This window comes from Hemitrygon akajei, chromosome 6 (assembly GCF_048418815.1).
Source record: "Hemitrygon akajei chromosome 6, sHemAka1.3, whole genome shotgun sequence".
Classification (NCBI taxonomy): domain Eukaryota; kingdom Metazoa; phylum Chordata; class Chondrichthyes; order Myliobatiformes; family Dasyatidae; genus Hemitrygon; species Hemitrygon akajei.
In genome coordinates, this window is record NC_133129.1 from 47,702,824 (window position 1) to 47,728,997 (window position 26,174).

Genomic DNA, 26,174 nt, shown 5'->3' on the forward strand with positions numbered 1-26,174 from the left:
GGGGTCTTAGTACACAGTCCTGAGGAGCACCTGTGTTGAGGGTCAGAGGGGCAGAGGTGAGGGAGCCTACTCTTACCATCTGGCGGCAATCTAACAGGAAGTCCAGGATCCAGCTACACAAGGCAGGATTAAGGCCAAGGTCTCTGAGCTCCTTGTGGAGCCTGGAGGGAATTATGGTGTTGAATGCTGAACTGTAGTCCAAGAACAGCATTCTCACATAAACATTCCTCTTCTCCAGATGTGTAAAGACGGTGTGTAGAGCTGTGGCTATTGTGTCGTCTGTTGATCAGTTGTGTTGGTAGGCGAATTGTAGGGGTCCAATGTGGGTGGCAGCATGCTTTAGGTGTAGTCTTTGACCAGCTTCTCAAAGTATTTGCTTATTATTGATGTGACAGGACGCCAGTCGTTCAGACATGTTACCTTGGTCTTTTTAGGTACAGGGACAATGCTGGATGTTTTGAAGCAGGAGGGCACTCTACACTGGGAGAGGGAGAGATTAAAAATGTCTGTAAATACACCTGCCAGTTTTGCTACACACATCTTGAGTACTCACCCAGGGATGCTGTCTGGTCCTGCAGCCTTGCGACAGTCCACCCGTTGGAAACACCTGCATACTTTGGCCTCAGAAATGACCAAGCTGCCAGTCACATTATCTGCAGGTCCTCTCAGGGGCTCAGTATGGCGACATTGAATTGAGCCTAAAAAAACCATTTAGCTCGTTTGGGAGAGAGGTATCAATGTTGGAAACTCCATTACATTTAGCTTTGAAGTCTGCGGTGGTGTGCAGACCTTGCCATAAGCTGTGTGTGTTGTTGGTGGAAAGTTGAGTCTGAATCTTGTCTCTGTGTTGTTGTTTCGCTGCCTTAATGACTTTGTGCAGATCGTAGTTGCATTTCTTGAGCTCTTGCTGATTACCGACAGCGTAAGCTCTGTCCTGTGCGGTGAGTGCTGCTCGCATAGAACTGTTTCTGGGCTGGAAAGACCCTGACTGATTTCAGGGGGACAACATCCTTGATGCACTTCCGGATGAAACTAGTGACCCCTTCCATGAACTTGGAGATATCCTTATCATGGAAGACATTCCAGTTGACGTCATCAAAGCAGTCCTGCAGCATGGAGGCCGATTGGTCAGACTGGATGGTGGGAGTCTCTGATGATGTATGCTGCTTTCCCTCAAATGTTCCTTGTAGATGTACTGAATGGTGGGAGGGCTTTACCCATGATGACTGGGCTGTATCCACTACTTTATGTAGGCTTTTCCACTCAAGGGCATTGGTGTTTCTATACCAGGCCATGATGCAGCGTGTCAATGTACTCTCCACCACCACATCTATAGAAGTTTATCAAATTATTAGATGACATGCCAAATCTTCGCAATCTTCTAAGAAAATAGAGACGCTGCTGTGCTGGTTTTGTTCTTGTACATACGTATTGGACACAGGACAGGCCTTCTGAAATGATAACACCAAGGAATTTAAAGTTGCTCACCTTCTCCACCCCTGATCCTCTGATGAAGACTAGCTGCTGGACCTCTAGTTAACTCCTGTCATCAATAATCAGATCCTTGGTCTTGCTGACATTAAGTGAGAGGTTGTTGTTGTAACACCACTTAGCCAGATTTTCAGTATCCTTCCTATATGCTAATTCATCACCACCTTTGATTCAGCCAACAACAGTGGTCTCATCAGCAAACTTAAATATGGTATTGGAAATCTGCTTAACCTCACAGTCATAAGTATAAAGCAAGTAGAGCAGGGGTCTAAGACCACAGTCTGTGATGCACCTGTGCTGAGAGAGATTGTTGTTGCCAATCCAAACTGACTGGGGTCTGCAACTGAGGGAATTGAGGGTCCAGTTGCACAAGGAAGTATTGAGGGCTAGGACTTGAAGCTTATTGATTATTTTTAAGGGGATGATAGTACTGAATGCCAAGCAGTAGTTAATGAAGAGTTTCCTGATGTATGCATCTTTGCTGTCCAGATGTTCCAAGATTGAGTGAAGATCCAGTGAAATGGCATCTGCTGTTGACTTGTTGTGAAGGGGGATATTCGTATGGAATCAGCTGTTGGGGGAAGTGGTTTAGGCAGTTATAATAAAAACTTTTAAAGGCATTTGAACTGCTGACTGGATTGGAAAGGTTAAGTTTATGGGCCAAACACTGGAAATTGAGATTAACTTGGATGGGGCATCTCAGCATGGACCTATTTGGTCAAAGGACTATATGAGGCTATGACCTATCACATTGACTAAGCATGATAACCTTGTGTCAGGTGACATTCTCACGACACACTTGCAGTACTTTTGCAATATTTAATGAAGGCATGTGGCTGATGAATGATCACATCTACTACTTAGTTGACATTTGAGATGAGTCTCATTCAGCATGACAGTGGAATGGACACTGAAGAGTCCTGATAAGTGCAGTACTGACAAAAACAAAATATTATAATTTATTCCATTCAGAATGCCAAGCATTTACCTTAAAATATTAAATATATATTTTTAAATGCCTGGTTTCCCTTTTTAAAAGTTCCAAGAGAAGCTTAGGAGAATAGAGGGCTATGGGTAAGCCTAGGTAGCTCTAAGGTAAGGACATGTTCGGCACAGCTTTGTGGGCTGAAGGGCCTCTATTGTGCTGTAGGTTTTCTATGTTTCTAGAACATGTGTATACAATTCATAAATACATATGGAAGAATGTGATGAGTGAAAGAATCTGAGGATACATTAATCAGTCATTCCTGTGGCAGTAATTTAAAAGATCAATATTAATATTTTAAATATTTCTACTCTTATGAAGCATATTTTTTTTCTTCACTTGGAGATGGCTGTGAAGGTTGTAGCCATTCTCAGTGAGTCTCCTCATCCTGCATGACCTAGATTGCCTGCATGAAGAGGAGAATTTTGCCAGCAGCTGTCACTCTCCTGACCATATTCATTTGCTGGGATGAGTACATTTCAGTAGTGCTTATGTAAGGGATTTTGTCTTTTAATTCCTGTTCTACCAGTGACATTCAGTCTCTGTAGCTTCCATAAACAAAGCTTCAGCGAATTCCTTTTATATTTGTCAAAACTATTTTTAACAAATGATAGAATTTCGATTTCTTCTTCACCAAATTCACTAAAGTTGCTTTGCTGCTAAGCAGTAACTAGCATACTGCCAGCATTTGACCATCTAATTTATATGCCAACAACTGGTTATTCCTGTTAACATCCTCAAATTCTTTAGATAATTCTGAGAAGTGGTTCTTGCTATTAAAGTTTGGAGCACTGTATCCTATTACTTGGAATATTATATTGTATTGGTTAAGGGTTTTGGTTTTTAATTTATAAAGCTGGTTAGTTTAACTTTAAAAAGTTAATTTTAATATATGTTTGTTTATGAGTCTTTGAAAAACATTCTGCTTCATATTGCAGCAGCAATGAAAGCTCATTAAGGTTTCAATTTTGAAATCTTAACTCCAGTTTATGTAGGAAATTAATGCAGAAGCAAAATAATTCCATTTTTAGGCATGTTAAACTCTTGGTTTAAATATCCTCCACCCATTTGTCTTGAAAATAAAGCCTGATTAGATTAGTATTACAGAATCTTGGCACATTACAAAAATGTTGTCATGACATTGTAGTCATACTGAGAAGGCTTCTTATTGAAGTTAAAACCTATTATCGTGTTCAGTGATACTGGGGAGACAGTATTGTGGACTTGTAATGTCTGCCAGAAGTTGCTTCTCATTTTTATATTGGGCCAACAAAGTAATTTATCTGCTGCCATACTATTTTGAAGTGTTGTCTGACCATTAATAGAACGCATGAATTTACTTACCTCGTGTAAAGGACATTGGAAAAGTCAGTTCGGATAAAGGGTCTTGGAGTCACAGAGTACTACAGCACAAGCTTCTTGGCCCATCGAATCCATACTGACCTGACCTTCTGCCTAATCCCATCTATCTGCTTCATATCACTTCAAACCCTCCCATCCATGTACCTATCCAAACTTATCATAATTGATTCCACATCTCCCACTTCGGCTTGCAGCTTGTTCCACACTTGCACCACGCTCTGAGTGAAGGAGTTCCTCCTCAGATTTCCCTTAAATCTTTCACCTATTATCTTAAACCTATGACCTTTAGTCCTCATCACCCAGCGTGTAGGGAAAAAGCCTGCATACATTCACCCTATTTATACCCATAGTAATTTGGTATTCCTCTGTAAGTTCTTCCCTCATTCTCCGGCACTCCAGGAAATAAAATCCTAATCCGCTCAATCTTTTCCTTAAACTTGGGTCCTCGGGCCCTAGCAATGTCCTTGTAAATTTTCTCTCGACTTGAATTTTTAAATGCTTTTCTCTCTGCAAATGCTGTCTTATTTCTAGAATTTGTTTCTATTTCAGATTTATAGCAACTACAGTTTCTTGATTTTAATTTAAAATCAGTATGAAGAAAATTTGGAAATGTCCAGCCATGTTTGCTTTTAAAGCTGGAAGTATCTAAATAGGTGTCAATGTGCATTTTATGCTATTCACTTCTTACGGAAAACAGTGCCATGGGACAGATTAAAGGCTCATCCTCTATACATTTGTTAAACCACAATGTCATCATAATGTAAAGGATAGTGGAAAAACAGAACTGTTTGTTCCAAAAAGATAGTGAGATTAGATCAGATACATTTTCAAAAAAATGTTCTGTTTTTATCTTTTGATAAGCAAATTGTTAAGTATTATTAAGGCAAGGTGGATCTGGAGACCAGCTGTGATCAAATTGAATGATACAACAGGTTTGAGGAACTGATGGCCTAGGCCTTTTCCTTTATTCCTATTAGAATATAATTTGACTTTGTCATCTATTAGGTGGTGGCATCCATCGGTCTCGAGAGACCATGGATCTGCGCCTGGAGTTTCCAGGGTGCAGGCCTGGGCAGGGTTGTATGGGAGACCGGCAGTTGCCCAAGCTGCAGGCCTTCCCCTCTCCACGCCACCGATGTTGTCCAAGGGAAGGGCACTAGGACCCATGCAGCTTGGCACTGGTGACGTCGCAGAGCAATGTGTGGTTAAGTGCCTTGCTCAAGGACACAAACACGCTGCCTCAGCTGAGGCTCGAACCAGTGACCTTCAGGTTACTAGTCTGATGCCTTTCCCACTAGGCCATGCGCCAACGTCTATTAGAATTAACCTGCTATTTGAATTGTTAATTGGTCATCATACATTGAGCATACTGTACCTTATGAGTCAGGTGAATCACATAGTTAGCTGAATGAGCTGTGGTACTGTGAAATATGTTATTGTTTGTCATTTAATGTATGAAAGAAATGTTCAAGTTGAAAGTAAATTTCTTATCAAAGTACATATATGTCACCCTATACAACCCTGAGATTCATTTCCTTGTGGTCATACACAGTATATCCAAGAAACACAATAAAATCAATGAAAGACCGTACCCAATAGGACGGACAGACAGCCAACATGCAGAAGACAACAATCTGTGCAAATACAAAAGAGAGAGGAAAAAAATTATGATAGCAATATATAAATAAGCAATAACTTTTGGGAATGTGAGATAAAGAGTCCTTGAAAGTGAGTCATAGGTTGTGGGAACAGTTCAGTGATGGGGTGAATAATGTTATCCCCTCTGGTTCAACACCCTGATGGTTGAGGGGTAATACAAAGTTCAAAGTAAATTTTATTATCAAACTACTATAAAACTATATGGTTGTACTTCCTGAGGAGTTTGCAGAGATGTAGCAACATCTACGTCATCTAAAACTTTATCAAACTGCTGTGTTTTCTTCACAATTGCACTTGTGTGCTGGGCCCATGACAGGTCCTCCAAAATAGTAACACCTAGGAATTTAAAGTTGCTGACCCTCTCCCCTTCTGATCACTCATAGACCTCTGGTTTCTTCCTCCAGAAGTCAATAATCAGTCCCTTTATCTTGCTGACATTGATTGAGAGGTTGTTATGACACCACTCAGTCAGATTTTCAATCTCTGTCCTATGTGCTGATTCATCACCACCTTTGATTCAGTCTACAAAAGTGGTGTCATCAGCAAACTTGAATATGGCATTGAAGGTGTTCTTAGCCACACAGTCATAACTATAAAGTGAGTAGAGCAGGGGGCTAAGCCCACAGCTTGTGGTGCACCTGTGCTGATGGAGATCATGGAGGAGATGTTGTTACCAATCCAAACTGGCTGGGGTCTTGAAGTTTATTGATTAGTTTTGAATGCTGAGCTGTAGTCAATAAAGAACATCCTAGTGTATGCATCTTTGCTGTCCAGATGTTCCAGGGTTGAGTGAAGAGCCAATGAGATGGACCTGTTGCTCAGAAAGGCAAATTGGGGTGGATCCAAGTTACCTCTCAAGCAGGAGCTGATAATGTTTCATCACCATCCTCTCAAAACAATTCGTCACTGTGAATGTCAGTGCATCTGGACAATAGTCATTAAGGCAGATCACCACACTCTTCTCGGGCACCGGCATAATTGAAGCCTGTTTGAAGCAGATGGGTACCACATACTGCCAAAGTGAGAGGTTAAAGATCTCAGTGAACACACCAGTCAGTTGATTAGCACAGGTCTGTAGTACATGACAGAGGTTCCCCATCCTATCCGGGTTCTTTTCGTGGGTTCACCCTCTGGAAGACAGCCCACATGTCAGCTTCAGAGACTGAAATTATAGGAGCATCAGAGAATAAGGGAGTTCACAATGGTTCCTCCATGTTCTGATGGTCAAAGTGAACATAGAAGGCATTGAGCTCATCTGGGAGCAAAGCCCTGCAACACCTGTCCACTATCCTTTATTGATTCAAGTTTAGTCCAGAATTTCCACTTTGCCTGTGAAATAGCTTTCCAGAGATCATACCTGCACCTCTTGTAACATTCTTGGTCTCCAGAGTCAAGTGCCTCTGATCTGGCCCTCAGTAGATTTTGGATCTTGTGGTTCATCCAGGACTTCTGATGAGGGAAGACTGAATGATTTAGAGGGGGCACACTCATCTACAGCTGCTTTAATAAAGACCGTTACAAACATAGTGTATTCATTCCGATCTCTGATGAATGCCTGCACGTGGCCCAGTTCACTGACTCGAAGCAATCCCGGCCAGCTTCCCGCAACCAGTTCTTTGAGGTCCTCATCTCTGGAGCTTTGGTTTTTAGCTTCTACATGTACGCAGGTCAGAGAAGGACAGCCAAGTGATCTGATTTACAAAAAATGCAGTCTGGGCAAGGAACAGTAGGCATTCCTTATCTTGGTATAGTGTGTTGGGACCTCTGGTGCTACAGTTTATATGCTGTTGGTAGTTGGGCAGGGTTTTCTTCAAACAAGCCCAGTTGGAGTCTCTGACTATGATTTGAAATACGTCGGGATGGGTTGTTTCTTGTTTGCAGACAACATTGTCCCGTGTTGTGAGTGCTTGATTATAGTCGGTAATTGGTGGTATGTAAGCTGTGGTCAGGATTATGGAGCAGTACTCCCTTGATAAATAGAACAGACGGCATTTGATAATTAGGTGTTCAAGGTTGGGGGAACATGAGTTTGACAGAACTGCCATGTCGAAGCACCAACGAGAGTTCACCATAAAACACACACCTCCTACTTTTTTGCCTTTTCCGAGTCAGTGTTTCCCTCTGGTTTGACTGCTGCATCTGGCGTGCCCGTTTCAATAAAACATAGAACTGAACAGATTCAGTTGCCTCCTTTACAGCAGTCGGGTCCTCAATTTTGTTCTCTATTAACTGCACATGTGCCAATAAGATGTTGGGAGGGGAGGCCTCATCCCTCTGCGTTTCACCCTGGTTTGGATTGCCCCTCTCCTGCCTTGCTTTCGGCCATAGCGAAGAACATTAAGGTACTGAGCCTGACTGATCCAGGTTCTTCAGTCAGTCTTGAGATAAGAAGGTCATTGAGTTGATCTAAAAGTCCATTGCTTGGAGGGAAGTTACATGCTGCAGATTGCAGTAAAAATGATTGAAAATTTGGAACAATTTTCTGCAGCCCGCAGAATGTCACTGATGATCGCTGGTACCATCTTGAATGTAGTAATTGTTTCTGATCGTGGTGGCGTGGGTTCTGAGGCTCCTTTACCTTCTTCCTGATGGCAGAAACAAGGGGAGAGTATTGTTTGGATGGTAGGGGTTCTTGATGATGGGTGCTGCTTTCCTGCAACAGCCTCCATGTTGATGGGGAGAAAATGGGGATTTATCCCCTTCCTTTCCTTTCCTGAAGAAGGGCCTCGGCCTGAAACATCGGCAGCTGCTTGGCCTGCTGAGTTCATCCAGCATTTAGTATGTGTTGCTTTAGACATGCTCAATGATTGGGAGGGCTTTGCCCGTGATTGACTGGACCATATCCACTACTTCTTGTAGGAATTTCCATTCAAGGTCATTTGCATTTCCATACCAGGCTACGAAGCAACCAGTCAATATACTTTCCACCATACATTTGTAGAAGTTTGTCAAAGTTTTTGATGACATGCCAAATCTTTGCAAACTTTGATAAAGTAAAAGCCCTACAGTAGTGCTTTCTTCGTAATTGCATTTAGCATAATGCTGTTAAAGCATCAGCAACCCAAGTTCAATATCACCACTATCTATACAAAGTTTGTACATTTTCCTGTGACCGCATAATAATTTTTCAGGACGTTAAATGTTTCTCTTTCTACCAATGCTGCCTGATCTGTGTATTTCCAGTATTTTTGGTATTCTCTGGAACAGTAGCCAGGAATTGCAGATCTGGAATTGGAGGTTGGGCTCCATTTCCATGGAGGCATTGTTCATTGAACGTTGAACATGGATTCAACCTACTTGATACTGAATTGTAAGGGGAAGAAAGATTTTTAGAAGTTCATGATGTTAACATGAAATACTTATATTACTGCTACAAAATAATTTCAATTAATGAAAATTGGTTCTACGCTGTTACTTAAAGAGCCTCCACGTCTCTTGAGACTGAGGTAATCAACAAATGTATATTTTTATTTTTAAAATGACCTGTAACTCCAAACAGGACTTCTGTATCCACAAAAACAATCCATCCAATTTTCCACACTTACTATCAGATCATTCTAATTTAAATCTGCAGTCCTCTGAATTGAAGGAGAGAAGAATGCACAATCAGAAAAAGTCATTTGGTACACTGAGAAATGACTAATAAATTTGAAAGCACATGAGACTGCGGATGCTGGAATCTGGAGTACAAAGCAAACTGCTGGAGAAGAATCATCGTGCAGGTTATCGACTCAAAAGGTTGACTATCCCTCTCTTTCCACAGATGCTGCTGGACTCACTGACTCTGTGCAGCAGTTTATTCTTTTGAAATAAACTTGAAGATACTGTCAGAAACCCAAAATATGACTGCCTATCAGGATCTTTGTGAGGAACTGTTGCAAATAACTGAAATGTTGGCCAGATAAGTATGGACAACTGTAGACCAGTGCACGAGAGATCTCTTAACTTGTCATATGTCAAAACACTGCTTCTCAAAGGACATGCACTGTCAATTGGAAATCTCCACTGGCTAAACCCAAGTTTCTGGTTCGTGTTTTGGAACATTTCACATGATGCAAGGAACTTCCTTATTTCTCATCTAATCTACTCTGACAGAACCTTCTAAAGCCACAACCTCTTAAGAACAAGTAAAATGCAGATGAGGGATGGGAACACCACCACACATAAATTCACCTCCAAATTGTACACTCATCTACCTTGGAATTAAATTTTGTCGCACTGGATATAAATCATGGAACAATGTACCAAGTGAAGTCATGGGAGTACTTTCACCAGAAGGCAAGATTTAAGAAAATGCCTCAGCACCACCACCACATTGATGCCAACCAAAATTCAAAGTAAATTTTTTATTAAAGTACATACATGGTCACCAGCTACTACTCTGAGATTCATTTTCTTGGGGGTATTCACATAAACGTAAAGAAGCATGATAGAATCAATGGGGAAAAGCTGCACACAACAAAGATGTACAATCTACCAATGTGCAAAAGACAGCAAATTGTGCAAATAAAAAGAAAGAAAAAATAATAAATAAATAAATCTTGAGAGCATGAGTTGTAGAGTCCTTGAAAGAGAGGATGAGCAAATAAAAACTAAGCTTTCCAGCACTGTTGTCATTAGCAGCACATTTAGTAGAGATGCAGATTCATAGCTCTAGTGACTAGGGTTCAATTCTGTTTGTTTAGAGTTTATGTTTTCCATATGTGAGCATGTCATTTCCTCTGGGTGCCTCAAATTTCCTTCTGTTTGCCTCAGAAATGTGGGTTGATGAGCTAATTGGCTCGCATAAATTTTCACACATGCAGTAAGTGGTTGAATTGATGAGAAAGTGAGGACAATGAATTAGTATTAGTTTACCTTAGTGCTTCATGGTTGGTCAACACCTGATGGGCTGAAGGAACTGTTCCCATGTTGTTTGATTCAAAAATCTAGTTTGAATTAAAAAAACAATGGAAAATTATGAAAATAGAATTATTAATTTTGTAGATATAGAGAGGTTGAGGAGATTTACAATTGGACAAAAAAAGTAGATGAATATTAAATATTACCCCTGTGGGTGGAAAATATATTTTAAGTGTACTTTTGAAGTAGTTAAATGCAAAGCTGAAAGAGATCCAGAGTCTTGGTAAATTACAAACTCCAAAGCAGTAATTGCAAATGCTGGCTTGTTACCAGTGAAGTCACAGGAGATTTGTGCTCTTGTTTTGCAGGTGGATGTCATGGCAACAATATTGGAGACTGCAGCAACTGAAACTAACGAATCCACAGTGACTGAAGAATCGCAGGAAAGAAAACCAGAAGTTGCACCTGATGAGGAGGATCATATTGAAAGATCAAATCTTCCAGGCTACTTAAACAAATTTAAGGTACTTAGAACACGGAGAAGTTACATTCTAAGAAAATGTTTATGAACTTCTCATAGGAAATATTCTTACATATGATTAGTATCATCATTGGCAATCTCTTGGGGTTGGGGTTCACATTTCATCATGATGAGATGGGTGGAGTGAATAGTTTAACAGGTGATGCATCCTATCATAATTTTCCCTGAGCTGTTTCGTATTCCTGATGAACAGACTCAGAGTTACACTGTCATTTCTGTATCCTTCTCTGTTTTGAGCAGATATGAACCAGAGATTCCCATGAGCCGTGAATCTCTTCCTAGATTGAGCTGATCATTTGTTGTCCTGGCAGAGGTCGGTGTAGAGTACCTATTTTGAGACTTTAGTAATGGGTGGAGCTGTGCAAACTGTGTGGGCCTGTCTATCAGAGCTGATTGACTGTATCTAATTTCCCCAGCGTTAGGGATTTTAGCCACCAAGAGAGTACTGATGTTGCTTCACTTACTCAGACATAATTGAAAGATTTTCTGGACTGAAAGTGGTATTTCTCCTGTGTTTAGAAGTGCTTGCTGTAGGTGATAAATCTCTCTGAAGTACACAGGCTGCTGTTGAACAGCCATGAACTTGGTTCTGGGTTTGAGGTCTTGATCTTCAAAATTTTTTCCTCAGATGACCAAACATTCTGCTGGCACTCAGAAGGCATTTAAGAAATTTATCATAGTTATGTGTTTTCATTGAGACAGCTCCTCCAATATGGGATGTGGTCCATCTTTTCAAAATCATTTGTGGACCTGTTTTTGTCATGTGTGGTGTTGTGCATTTGGAATAAATGGTTATGAACATTTATTTAGCTGATGTGTCTCTTCCCACCATTACAGACATTTACACTACACGCTGCATCCGCAAAGCAAACAGCATTATGAAGGACCCCATGCACCCCTCATACAAACTCTTCTCCCTCCTGCCATCTGGGAAAAGGCACCAAAGCATTTGGGCTCTCACAACCAGACTATGTAACAGTTTCTTTCCCCAAGCTATCAGACTCTTCAATACCCAGAACCTGGACTGACACCAACTTACTGCCCTCTACTATGCCTATTGTCTTGTTTATTATTTATTGTAGTGCCTGCACTGTTTTGTACACTTTATGCAGTCCTGGGTAGGTCTGTAGTCTAGTGTAGTGTTTTTCTGTGTTGTTTTTACATAGTTCAAGTTTTTGTACTGTTTCATGTAGCACCATGGTCCTGAAAAACCTTGTCTCATTTTTGCTGTGTAGCAGGGGTGTCAAACTCATTTTAGGTCACGGGCCGGATTGAGCAAAATGCAGCTTCATGCGGGCCGGATCAGTCGGACGCGTGCGAACGCAGCTTTCGTTGCCTCCGTTTTTTCAGCTTGCTCTCATGTGTCTCAGTCTCTGCTATAACTACAAAGTGTTTCACTTTACAAATTCCGTTTCTTATGAAGAAGACTGCCGAATAAACACTAAAAACCCTGAAAACCTGGTACCTGAATAAACTCAGCATTAGCCATATCATACGCCATAGGCGCTTCGATTACTGGGGCCAGCTTTAATAGTAATTAGATATTATCTCGCGGGCCAAAGATAATTCCACTGCGGGCCTGATTTGGCCCGCGGGCCTTGAGTTTGACATATATGGTGTATTGTATCAGCAGTTATGGTCGAAATGACAATAAAAAGTGACTTGACTTGACTATAAGACCCATTCTCTCAAATATTTCAGTGAACAAGTTGACAGTGTCTACAATATGTGCATCAGTAAATGTCATCAAAATGCTGCAGCCCATATAGATTTGTTCAAAATGACAGTTTCCCAAGGGAGCCTGAGATTGTCATGATACTCAATCTGCCAACATCCCTTCTATACTGTATTATCTAATCCAGGCTTTTAGTGATAGACCCATGTATTGTCATTATGTACCGGAAATATTTTTTATTCCTCATTTGAAATTTTTTAACAAATCTAGTATCCTTTTTTGTCCTTCACAATAATTCAAAATACTTGCATTACTACATCTTCTGGCATAAAAAATAAATTTATTTTTCATCTTTTATTTAAAGAGCATTCTGCATTGATGTGATTCTGCTCAGGAAATGTCTTTGTCAAATCAATAGTTTCATTACAAAGCGATCTTGCAATATCTATCTCTTGATTGCAACAGGAAATAACTTAATGACAAGTATGATCCAAGTTCATACATTTTCTCTGCACAGATGCTATATGTCTAATATTGCCATAGATTTTTATGGTCAGTTATATTACTAAACAGTGACAACTTTCTGGAAGGTCTATCATAATTGGAGTTTCCTTCTAGTTCTAACAAACAGGTTTGGTGTTTTAAATTAATTGACTAGTTCATGAAGTTTTACTCTGGAAATTAATTTGTACAGTGCTATTTTTCTCAATGCTCTGTGATTGAAAATTGATTTTAGGTAGTTCCATGGAATTGTGAATGGCTTGCTTACAATGCAATTTTATGGGTGCTGAGGTCAATGTTAGATCTGCAGATGTCTTCTGCAGATAAGACAGTGGTTGCTTCAGATGTGGGTAGTGGCTTTTCTTGGCTTCTGTGTGCATTGTATGAGCTGGAGGACTTCAATGCCAGTTTGAATGCTCCTGTTCGGCTTTGAGCATTTGTGGACCAGGGATCCCTAGAATTTGATTGTTTGGAGATGTTAATTGTTTTTTTTCCCCAGAGGCTTTAATCAAATTATTGAATCTATTCCCTGATGCATCATGTAATCTCTACCTGTGACAAAGTTCAGAACAGTGTGCTGTTTCAGGAGTCTAGAGCTATCCAGCTTGTGAATTAGAAGCTGCCCATTACAGCCAACAGAGCATAATTAGGAATTCAACACTAGGGATATTGACATAGCAGATACAGGTTTGCTCCTCTTTCCAGTGGTTTCAGAGAATTTTATGAAGACTGTGTTGGTTTCTTGTGGCTGTTATAGGCAGTCCATGTCTTAAGAGCGCCAAGAGTTTTGTGGCAGTTTTGAGCTCCTGATCTTCAAGTGCTCTTTTCCTCAATTAACTAAAGGATAAGCTGGACTATTGAAGGCAATAATAAAATTCATCACTGATAATCTCGCTTTCTCCCAAAAGTAGCTCAAAAGAAATGTAAAGTGGTCCATGTTTTACAGACTCTCGCCATGAACATTTGTTGTTGGAGCGTAGTGTTGTACACCCATGGCAGATTGATAGAGGACCTTTGTCATGCAGATGTAAGAATAAGATATGATTCATCCTTTCCTATACTTCATCATCTGCGACGTGAAGAAGTTTGGCTTCATATCCACCTCTTGTGACCTCTTGCCCTGTTTTCCAAACCAGCCCGAGTCATTGCCCTATAATTGCCAGCCATCTTTTTCCTTCCTGGATCTTGCATTGGTCCTGAGTGGTGCATTTTAAAATCCGAGAAAGTGCATGATAGATGGGGAAGACAGAGAGGAAAAGGGGGGGAAAACATAAAAACAGAGCGAGTTGGGGAGAAGTGTGTGACAATAGGAGTCAGCCGCTGAAGCTAGACAAACAGGAATACAAAAAGCTACCCTGCTAGATTCTGATAAGGAGGTGATAAATGGGAAGTATTTTGATTGTGAATCTTTGGCACTATTGAAATCTGTAGGAGCTAGCCCACAGCCAAAATATGTTCTGTTCAAGCTGAACAAGACACAATTGCTTGATGCTTTTGCTTTTAGAAAATTTTAAATTGGAATCTGTGTAGGATCAAGATTTGCAGTGGGTTTCAGAGCAGTAATACCATTTGAAAGATTGGGTTGCTTTGTAAATTGCTGAAATGAGGATGGTGCATTTAATATTGCTTGACTGTTGAAATGTAAGATTAAAATGGACACATTAATGCTGACCCTTGAGAAATTCAGTTTTTTCATAAAGACAATTTCTATACATTTACTTTAATTGGTTTTGTTGCAGACTTTTGTTCAAGTATAAGGGGCAAAAGCATCTGCTGTTAAATATCAGACTCCAGTGTGTCTATAATATGTTTCATTTGTTATTTTACAAGCAGAGGTAAACAAACTACAATTTCTCCCAGGGCATGTGTTCCACCTTCTTGTCTGTTGAACAGGTGAACAGCATTCAAGTTAACTTGATAGCTGAGCCCCTGTCAACTCTAGGGACAATATTTTCCTGTGCTTGCTTACTGGTATGTGGGAGCTAGTATGTCACCAGAGAGTATTAATGGGTGTTGTGTTCAGTTTCTGCATGAGGTGTTGTATCCCTCCAAAGATTAGTGAAAATCTCCTGTTAATTTTCTCTGCTTAAAGAAGGGAACCATATCATGTTCTCAGGTTTGTAAAACCTTGTCATCCTTAAATGTGGAGCCATGGTTGAACAAGGTAAGCCAGCTGGGACCTTCCTTGCTTTTGTGCCCTGTCTACAGTATGTATCATTTTAGTAGACACCCTGGAAACTTAACGACTTCTTGTGAATCTTTGCCTCACCTGGAAGGGCTCTTTAGGGCCCTGGATGGTAGTGAGGGAGTAAGTGTAAGGACAAGTATTATATCTACTGTAAAGGCAGGGGAAACTGTCCCCCTCCATCATATACCTGCCCCTGTTTTCCAATTTCATCCCTGCTCACCTCTCCTACCTGGCACATTCTTGCCTGTCATCTTACACTCCTTCTCAGTCCACCAGTCACCTCAGAATCCTTTCATGCACTCTCCTTTTTATACTGGCCATCTCACTTCTCCACTCAGTACTAATGTAGGGAAATGTTGACACTTTCTTTCCACCCACAGGTGTTGTTCAACCTGCTGAGTTCTTCCAGGCGATTTTTCCTCCATGTTCCAGCATCTAAATTTTCAAAGCCCTTTAAGTAGTTTTTCAATGTTTTCATAAAACAATTAACAGCATTTATTTCTTCAATCAAAACTAGTGGTGATTACTTGCAAATGAATCAGTAAGTGTGGTAGTGAGGTAATCCCTAATATGAATAGGACTACCGGTATGTTGTGTATACTCACTTTCCCCAGTGTAGAACTATGGGTCCAGATGTGAAGCTCATCAGCTCTGAATTTTTCTCTTCTGCTAAAGTTTTAGACCCAGTGTATTCTGGATTGAACGCAGCTGATTTTCAGCTTGTACCTGGCTTCTGTGTTGCATTGCATAGGCACAGGTCAGAGGCAAGCTAACCTGCAGGTGGTTCACTGTGGAATTGCCAGCCAATAGTCAGTTCTTACCCAGAAATTCTCAAAAATCTTTTGTAATTGACTCCACAGGAGTTTCTTAAGAGTCTTAAAAATTAATTCTGCCCTAAAAATTAATTTTGCCCTAAAATTCTGCCCTAAAAAATTAATTAAACAAGTTATATCATTGCAACAGTTTTTTCTCAGTGGATGATAGACTGGAGACACAATAACTGATCAGCGAATGAATTTCTGGGCATCTTTTTTTATGCTGTGAGGCAAAGTAAGTAGAAACTGGTATGTTTGGTTGTAGAAGTTTCTGCACTTCTCTTGCCAACAATCCTTTACATCAGTTTGTTTTGTGTATTTTCCTCTCCATCTTCTGTGTATTTTTCTATATATCTTTCAGTTTTGTGCTCTTATGGTTTTATCTGTTACTCTTTTGCTTCCTGAGGAAGGACAGCTATATGGAGCATAAATATTAGTGCAGATCTATGACATTGATTGCCATATTACTGTCTTGTATATTTATGACATTTTCTGAATTCATCTATTACAATTTTACCACTGTCCTTATCTGCCTTAGTTTTCTGTTCAGTCTTTTTCTCAGTTGACATATTTATCTGTTTCAAATTGCTATTCCCTCACTTTCTGCTGGAAATTCAGAACAGCAGTTAAAAATCTATTGGAATTCTGCCACTGTCTGTAAAAAGAAACACACAGTTCTTCCTTTTTGTGAACGCTCTCTTTGCCAAACCTGAAGATCGAGGTAATAAGGCAATCAAAAGTAACAATATATGCAACACACCAGATATCCATTCTTAGAAGAAGCCTTAATCTAAAAATGTCATGAAAAACTGCATTATAAAAGATAATTAGATGGAAATAAAGAATGGGGAAAAGAACATTCTTAAGTTGTGAGAAAAGAAACAAGTAATCGAGTGCAAAAATCTGTGCGAGAGAGAATAATCTGAAAAACAAGTTGTATCACCAGCAGAAATAAAGTGTAAATAAAGCAAATGAAACTGCATCTGCCAAGACATTTATATGGACAAAAGACAGATCCACCGCAAGGCCTCCAATACATGTCATTTCTGAAAAGGAATTTGGAATCATTTTATTCAGAAAGTCAATGGTGCAGTTATCCTAGTTCTTTGCATCATGCTATTGTTTACATCATGCCTTTGTCCTCATACCCACAATTTGTAATGAGTGGCCTTTTTAGTTGAGTTCTATTTTCATTAGAACAGTTCACACATCATTAAATGGAGTACCTGATCATTTATCTCCCCTTCCTCTCTTTTCTCTACTTTTTTCATCTTTGATAATAATAAATAATTTTCTCTTAGTCATCATTTTGATGGTGGATAAATATTGCAAATTGTACATTGTTGTTTTTATTTCTCTCCTCATTGATAGAGCTGGAGTAGCAGGACATAGCAACAGGCCCGACAGTGCACAACATTGTGCCAGACTAATTAAATTAGTAATCAAATACCCAACAAAACTCATCCTTCTGCCTCTATAATGTCCATATCCATCCATTTCCAGAACATTCATGTGCATATTTAAAAGCCTCTTGTATTTGCCTCCTCTACTACCTCCACCACCCAGGCAGCTACCACTTTGTTTAAACAAAGAAAACTTGCCCCACACATTTCTCGCCTGGTATTAGACCTTTCAACTCTCGGAAGAAGATACTGGTGATCTACTCTATCTATGCTTCTTATAATCTTATAAACCTTCATTAGATCTCCCCTCAGTCTCTTAATGCTCCAGAAAAATCATTCCAAGTTTGGCAACCTCTCCTGCCCCCAATCCAGGTACCATCTCCAAATCTCCAACGTCTTTCCTATAAAGGGGCAACCAGAAATGAATGTAATACTCCAGATATGGCCTAGCTGGAGTTTTATAAAGCTGCAACATAACTTCCCAATTCTTGAACTCAATTCCTCAACTAATATACTTTCTTTAACATCTATCAATCAACCTGTGTAGCCAATTTCAGGGAGCTATGGACTTGGACCTCAAGATCCCTCTGCACATCAGCACTGTTAAGGGTCTTGCCATTAGCAGTATATTATGGCTTTACCTTTGAATTATGCACATGCTGATTCATATTTTTATTAATAGCACACAGTCTAATTCTCTAAAATGAGCTAATTTACTCTTGTGGATATGTTTGTGGATATCTTGTGGATATTGTTTTGCTTAACTGGGCCATGGCCAAGAGAAGAGGAGTCAGTGGTTGGTGTAAAACCAGAAAATACTGCAAAAACTTGACAAGTCAGGCATTTGATTGGGAGAGGAAAACAGAGTTAGTGGGTTGGGTTAATGACCTTTCACTAGAACTAAGTAAATATAAAAATAAAGCATGCATTAGTTGCAGAGCAATGGGAAGTGCAACAGAAGTGCAACGGAGACATGGCTGTAGGGAGATCAGACCTGGGAAATGAATGTACAAGGGTATATGTGCTATCGTAGGGACAGAAATGTGGGCAGACGAGGTGGGGTGGCCCTGTTGGTGAGGAATGAGATTCAGTCCTTTGCAAGGGGGGGACATAGGATCAGGAGAAGTAGAGTCTGTGTGGATAGAACTGAGGAACAGTAAGGGCAAAAAGACCCTAATGGGTGTTGTCTACAGGCTCCCAAACAGTAGCATGGATATTGGGTGCAAGTTGAATAGGGAGTTAACATTGGCATGTGGCAAAGGTAATGTCGCAGTAGTTATGGGGGATTTCAACATGCAGGTGAACTGGGAGAATCAGGTTGGTGCTGGACCCCAGGATAGGGAGTTTGTAGAGTGCCTACGGGATGCATTCTTGGAACAGCTTGTACGAGAGCCGACCAGGGACAAGGCTATTCTGGATTTAGTGTTGTGTAATGAACAGGATTTGATAAGCGATCTTGAAGTAAAGGAGCCATTAGGAGGTAGTGACCATAATATGATAAGATTTTATCTGCAATTTGAGAAGGATAAGGGCAGATCAGAGGTGTCAGTGTTGCAGTTGAGCAAAGGAGACTATGGAGCCATGAGGGAGGAGCTGGCCAAAGTTAAATGGACAGATATCCTAGCAGAAAAGACAGTGGAACAGCAATGGCAGGTATTCTTGGGAATAATGCACAAGGTGCAAAATCAGTTCATCCCCCGGAGAAGGAAGGATTCAAAGGGGGGAAAGGGGCCACAGTGGTTGACAAAGGAAGTCAGAGATTGCATAGCATTAAAAAAAGAAGTATGACAGAGCTAAGGTGAGTGGGAAGACAGATGATTGGGAAATTTTTAAGGAACAACAGAACTTAACTAAAAAGGCAATACGGGGAGAAAAAATGAGGTACAAACGCAAGCTACCCAGGAATATAAAGGAGGATAGCAAAAGCTTTTTTAGGTATGTGAAGAGAAAGAAGATAGTTAAGAACAATGTTGGGCCCTTGAAGAATGAATTGGGTGAAATTGTTATGGGTAACAAAGATATGGCAGAAGAATTTAATAAGTACTTTAGTTCTGTCTTCACTAGGGAAGACACAAGCAATCTCCCGGATGTATGGATGGGCCAAGGACATAGGGTAATAGAGGAAATGAAACAGATTGACATTAGGAAGGAAACGGTGATGAGTAGACTGATGGGACTGAAGGCTAACAAATCCCCAGGTCCAGATGGTCTGCATCCTAGGGTACTAAAGGAGGTGGCTCTGGAAATTGCGGATGCATTGGTAATCATTTTCCAATGTTCCTTAGATTCAGGATCAGTTCCTGAGGATTGGAGAATGGCTAATGTTATCCCACTTTTTAAGAAAGGAGGGAGGGAGAAAACAGAGAACTATCTTCCTGTCAGCCTAACATCAGTAGTGGGGAAGATGCTAAAGTCCATTATTAAGATGAAATAGTGGCATATCTAGATAGCAGTGATAGGATTGGGCCGAGCCAGCATGGATTTACCAAGGGCAAATCATGCTTGACTAATCTATTGGAGTTTTTCAAGCATGTAACCAGGAAGTTAGACAAGGGAGATCCAGTGGATGTAGTGTACCTCGATTTTCAGAAGGCATTTGATAAGGTCCCACATAGGAGATTGGTGGGTAAAATCAGAGCTCATGGCATTGGGGGGAAGACATTGACATGGATAGAAAACTAGTTGGCAGATAGAAAGCAAAGGGTAGCGGTGAATGGGTGTTTCTCAGAATGGCAGGTGGTGACTAGTGGGGTGCCGCAGGGCTCGGTATTGGGACCACAGCTGTTTACGATTTACGTTAGCGATTTAGATGAAGGGATTGAAAATAACATCAGCATTTGCTGATGATACTAAGCTGGGTGGCAGTGTGACATGTGATGAGGATGTTAGGAGAATTCAGGGTGAGTTGGATAGGCTGGATGAGTGGGCAGATACTTGGCAGGTGACGTTTAATGTGAATAAGTGTGAGGTTATCCATTTTGGGAGTAAGAACAGGAAGGCAGATTATTATCTGAACTGTGTAGAGTTAGGTAAGGGAGAAATACAAAGAGATCTAGGAGTCCTTGTTCATCAGTCACTGAAGGTGAATGAGCAAGTGCAGCAGGCAGTGAAGAAGGCTAATGGAATGTTGGCCTTTATTACAAAGGGAATTGAGAACAAGAGCAAGGAAATCCTTTTGATTTGTATAGGGCCCTGGTGAGACCACACCTGGAGTGTTGTGTACAGTTTTGGTCTCCAGGGTTAAGGAAGGACATCCTGGCTGTAGAGGAAGTGCAGCGTAGATTCACAAGGTTAATTCCTGGGATGTCTGGACTGTCTTACGCAGAGAGGTTAGAGAGACTGGGCTTGTACACGCTGGAATTAAGGAGATTGAGAGGGGATTTGATTGCAACATATAAGATTATTAAGGGATTGAACAAGATAGAGGCAGGAAATATGTTCCAGATGCTGGGAGAGTCCAGTACCAGAGGGCATGGTTTAAGAATAAGGGGTAGGTCATTTAGGACAGAGTTAAGGAAAAACCTCTTCTCCCAGAGAGTTGTGGGGGTCTGGAATGCACTGCCTCAGAAGGCAGTGGAGGCCAATTCTCTGGATGCTTTCAAGAAGGAGCTAGATAGGTATCTTATGGATAGGGGAATCAAGGGATATGGGGACAAGGCAGGAACTGGGTATTGATAGTAGATGATCAGCCATGATCTCAGAATGGCGGTGCAGGCTCGAAGGGCCGAATGGTCTACTTCTGCACCCATTGTCTATTGTCTATAAAAGCAAAAGTGATTACTTTGATCAGGTGGAGACTGGTAGACTGAATGGGGATGCTTTCTGATGTAGTGGTGAGGGCTCATTGTTCATAGATTTATCTGAAAGTGATAGAAATAGGAGATTCATGGGGAAAGTACTACAGATAATATCGAAATGAAAACAGTGAGCTCAACAGTTCAAATGCTAGGAAAGGCTAGCTAACAAATCATTGAATTCAGCGCTGAGTATTGAGGGCTCTAACATGCTTAGTTGAAGGATAAAATGCTATTCCTTGAGTTTATGTTAGAACAATGTTAGATATCAAAGTTAGAGGAGGAGTGGAATGGAGAATTTGTGGCGACCCACTTCCTAGCGCACTCGAACCAGCTCACAAATAGCCAGCGCGCCGGCATAAAGGCCAGTCCCAAAAGGGTGCCAAGTCTGCTTCACCAGCAAGGGGAAAAGCCCGCGCGCGGGACAGGACTGTGAATACGTGCCCCCTACAGCATCCGCGCGCGGGACAGGACTGTGAATACGTGCCCCCTACAGCATCCGCGCCCGGGGAGGGCGGTATCAGGAAGGCTTTAAAGCGAGGCCGCGAAGTTCGAATAAAATCTTTTTGTAACTGCAGTTCATTGACTCCGTGTCGTTATTTCAGTGCTGCGTGTAGCACACCGCTACAATTGGTGACCCCGACGGCCCAAATATCATTTGGGCCGAAGATAACCAACACCGCATCTGTTCATGCAGTTTCGTTGAAACTGCCAAGCTTCTGGACGCTGCGACCTCACCTATGGTTCCAGCAAGCAGAAGCCCAATTCCACGTTCGGCAGATAACCTCGGAGGACACACGTTACTACTACGTGATGAGCTCCCTCAACCAGGACACAGTGGCCCAGGTTGAGGAGTTCATACAGTCTCCCCCAGCGGATGGCAAATACACAAAATTCAAAGCCCTGCTCATAAGGACTTTCGGACTCTCACAGCGTGAGCGGGCTGCCCGCTTACTGCACCTGGATGGTTTGGGGAACAGACCGCCATCGGCTTTGATGAATGAGATGTTGTCTCTGGCCGGCGGAAACAAGCCCTGCCTCATGTTTGAGCAGGCATTCCTGGAGCAGCTGCCCGAGGACATATGCCTGCTGCTGTCCGACGCGGATTTCAGCGACCCCCGGAAGGTGGCAACCCGGGCAGACTTGCTGTGGAAAGCCAAGAAGGAGAGTGGGGCGTTTGTCGCACAGATCACCAGGCCACGCTCCCAGTAGCAGACCAGACCAGGCCCGGCAGCAGAGCCCGCTAGCCCCAGAAGGAGGGGTGAGAAGACCAACAAACAATGGTGCTTCTACCACCAGCAGTGGGGCGCAGAAGCCCGCCGTTGTCGCCCGCCCTGCAAGTTCCCGGGAAACGCCAGGGCCAGCCGCCGCTGATGGCTACAGCGGCTGGCCATCAGGACAGCCTCCTGTATGTGTGGGACAAGCGGTCGGGACGCCGTTTTTTGGTCGACACCGATGCCGAGATCAGCGTCTTACCTCCGACGAGTTACGACACCCGCAACAAGGCACCGGGTCCCACCCTGAGGGCCGCGAATGGCAGCACAGTAAGGACCTACGGCACCCGTACGGTGCAGCTACAGTTCGGCTCCAGCCGGTTCACGTGGGACTTCACACTGGCCGCCGTAGCCCAACCGCTCCTGGGCGCAGATTTTTTGCGGTCTCACAGCCTACTGGTCGACCTGCCGAGGCAGAGACTGGTCCACGCCGAGACCTTTCAGACGTTCTCCCTGGGTGCAGCCCAGTTGCCAGCCCCACACCTCGACTCCATCACGCTGTCCAACAATGACTTCACCAGAGTCCTGGCGGATTTCCCATCGGTTCTGGCACCGCAGTACACGGCAGCCATGCCCAGACACGGCATACAGCACCACATCCCGTCACAGGGACCACCCTTCCACGCCCGTGCTCGAAGGCTTCCCCCGAACAAGCTCCGACTGGCAAAGGAGGAGTTCAAGAGGATGGAGGAATTAGGGATCATACGGCAGTCTGACAGCCCGTGGGCCTCCCCCCTGCACATGGTGCCCAAAGCATCAAGGGGCTGGAGACCATGCGGCGACTACTGCAGGCTGAACGAAGCTACAACACCGGACCGCTACCCTGTGCCACACATTCAGGACTTTGCAGCAAACCTGCACGGCACATGGATCTTCTCCAAGGTAGACCTCGTCCGGGGATACCATCAAATCCCGATGCATCCTGACGACGTCCCCAAAACGGCTCTCATCACCCCGTTCGGCCTTTTCGAGTTCCTCCGCATGCCGTTCGGCCTGAAGAATGCCGCACAGACGTTCCAGCGGCTAATGGTCGCGTTGGGACGCGACCTGGACTTCGCTTTCATCTATTTAGACGACGTCCTCATAGCCAGCAGCAGTCGTCAGGAGCATGTGTCCCACCTCCGTCAACTCTACGCCCGACTGAGTGGATACAGCCTGACAATCAACCCGGCCAAATGCCAGTTCGGGCTCGACACCATCGACTTCCTGGGCCACAGGATCACTACAGACGGGGCAACCCCTCTGCCCGCTAAGGTAGACGCAGTCCGCCATTTCCCCCGACCCACCACAATCAAAGGCCTTCAGGAATTCGTGGGTATGGTAAATTTCTACCACCGCTTCCTCCCTTCAGCTGCCCGAATCATGCACCCCCTGTTCGCCCTGATGTCGGGTAAGGGCAAGGACATTACCTGGGACGAGGAGTCCGCCGCCGCTTTCATTAAAATGAAAGAAGCCTTGGCAAACGCCGTGATGCTAGTGCACCCCAGAATGGACATCCCTACCGCCCTCACAGTGGACGCATCTAACACGGCAGTCAGTGGGGTACTGGAGCAACTCATCGAGGGTCGCTGGCAACCCCTGGCATTTTTCAGCAAACACCTGCGACCACCCGAGCTCAAATACAGTGCTTTCGACCGGGAACTGTTGGCGCTATACCTGGCAATCCGGTATTTCAGGTACTTCTTAGAAAGTAGGCCCTTCACCGCGTTCACGGACCACAAACCGCTTACCTTTGCGTTCACAAAGGTGTCCGATCCCTGGTCGTCCCGCCAGCAGCGCCATCTGTCCTACATCTCTGAATACACGACGGATGTCCGGCACGTCTCGGGTAAGGACAATGTCGTGGCGGACGCGCTCTCTCGCCCTAACATTCATGCCCTTTCCCAAGGGGTAGACTTTGAGCCGCTGGCGGAGGCGCAGCAGGCAGACGAGGAGATCCCTAGTTACAGAACCGCAGTTTCCAGTTTGCAGCTCCAGGACCTCCCTGTAGGCCCAGGTGAGAGGACCCTACTCTGTGACGTCACCACCAGCCAACCCCGTCCCGTCGTCCCGGCAGCCTGGCGGCGGCACATTTTCAACTCCATTCATAACTTAGCGCACCCCTCCATCAGGACAACCATCCGGATGGTTTCCAACAGGTTCGTTTGGCACGGACTCCGCAAGCAGGTCCGTGAATGGGCCAGAACGTGCATGGACTGCCAGACGGCCAAGGTGCAGCGACACACCAAGGCCCCACCACAGCAGTTCCACCCCACCCACCGGCATTTCGACCACATTCATGTGGATATCATGGGCCCCCTGCCAGTGTCGCGCGGAGTGTGGCACCTCCTCACTATCGTGGACCGGTTCACAAGATGGCCAGAGGCGATCCCGCTCACCGACACCACCTCCGAATCTTGCACCCGGGCACTGATCGCCACCTGGGTATCCCGCTTTGGTGTACCAGCCCACATTACCTCCAACAGAGGCGCCCAGTTCACTTCCAGCCTGTGGTCAGCTATGGCCAGCCTTTTGGGGACACAGCTGCACCACACAACTGCCTACCACCCACAGTCGAACGGCCTGGTGGAGCGTTTCCACCGTCACCTAAAGTCGGCTCTCGTGGCCCGCCTGAGAGGACCTAACTGGGTGGACGAGCTTCCCTGGGTCCTGCTTAGCATCCGCACGGCGCCCACGAGGCCCTACGAGGGGCCGTTTACAGTAATCAGAAACAACGGGTCCACGTTCGTGTTGAACGTTGGGGGGAGAGAGGAGGTTTTCACGGTGGACCGACTCAAACCGGCCCATGTGGACGTGGCGCAACCAGTTGAGTTTCCGGCACCGCGGCGCAGAGGCAAACCTCCCAAACAGAGTCCGGCCCAGACTGTGGACATTGGGGGGTGTATCGCCGGTTCGGGGGGGGGGATATGTGGCGACCCACTTCCTAGCACACTCGAACCGCCTCACAAATAGCCAGCGCGCCGGCATAAAGGCCAGTCCCAAAAGGGCGCCAAGTCTGCTTCACCAGCAAGGGGAAAAGCCCGCGCGCGGGACAGGACTGTGAATACGTGCCCCCTACAGCATCCACGCCCGGGGAGGGCGGGATCAGGAAGGCTTTAAAGTGAGGCCGCAAAGTTCGAATAAAATCTTTTTGTAACTGCAGTTCATTGACTCCGTGTCGTTATTTCAGCGCTGCGTGTAGCACACCGCTACAAATTAATGTTTAGTATCTGGAAGCTATGCGGACAAAATGGGAGTATTTTGTAAAGCAATCCTAATTTGTGCTTCATTTCTCCGATATTGAGACTGCATTGAAGCATCAGATGCGATATGCTAAGAAGAAGTCATATGCCTTGCAATTTAATGTACTACATTCTATCACGATTTGGTTTCCCTTATACTGGTGAAACTGCTTGCAGATTGGTTTGATGGCTTTGCATAACAGTTCCATTCTGTGTTTCAGTGATCCAAGCTTTTAACTACCTGTCATTTTAATTCTCCATCCCTTTCACATTATGATCTCTACCTTTTGCCTGTTATAAAATTCCAGCAAAACCCCGTGCAAGTGTCAGGAATAGCATCTAATTTTGACTTGGCACACTGTGCCTTCAAAACATAATACCAAATTTAAACACAAAGAGATCCTGCATTTGCTGGAAATCCAG

General features: G+C 43.5%; 1 protein-coding gene across 1 annotated transcript in view; it reads left to right on the forward strand.

The window, feature by feature from the left end:
- The window catches only part of mrps27 (mitochondrial ribosomal protein S27), a 114,747-nt gene that overhangs the window by 87,679 nt on the left and 894 nt on the right, over positions 1-26,174 (forward strand). The window contains exon 10 of the mRNA XM_073048329.1: positions 10,708-10,863. Coding sequence (XP_072904430.1) covers positions 10,708-10,863 — 156 coding nt within the window. The remainder of the gene's footprint in view (positions 1-10,707; positions 10,864-26,174) is intronic.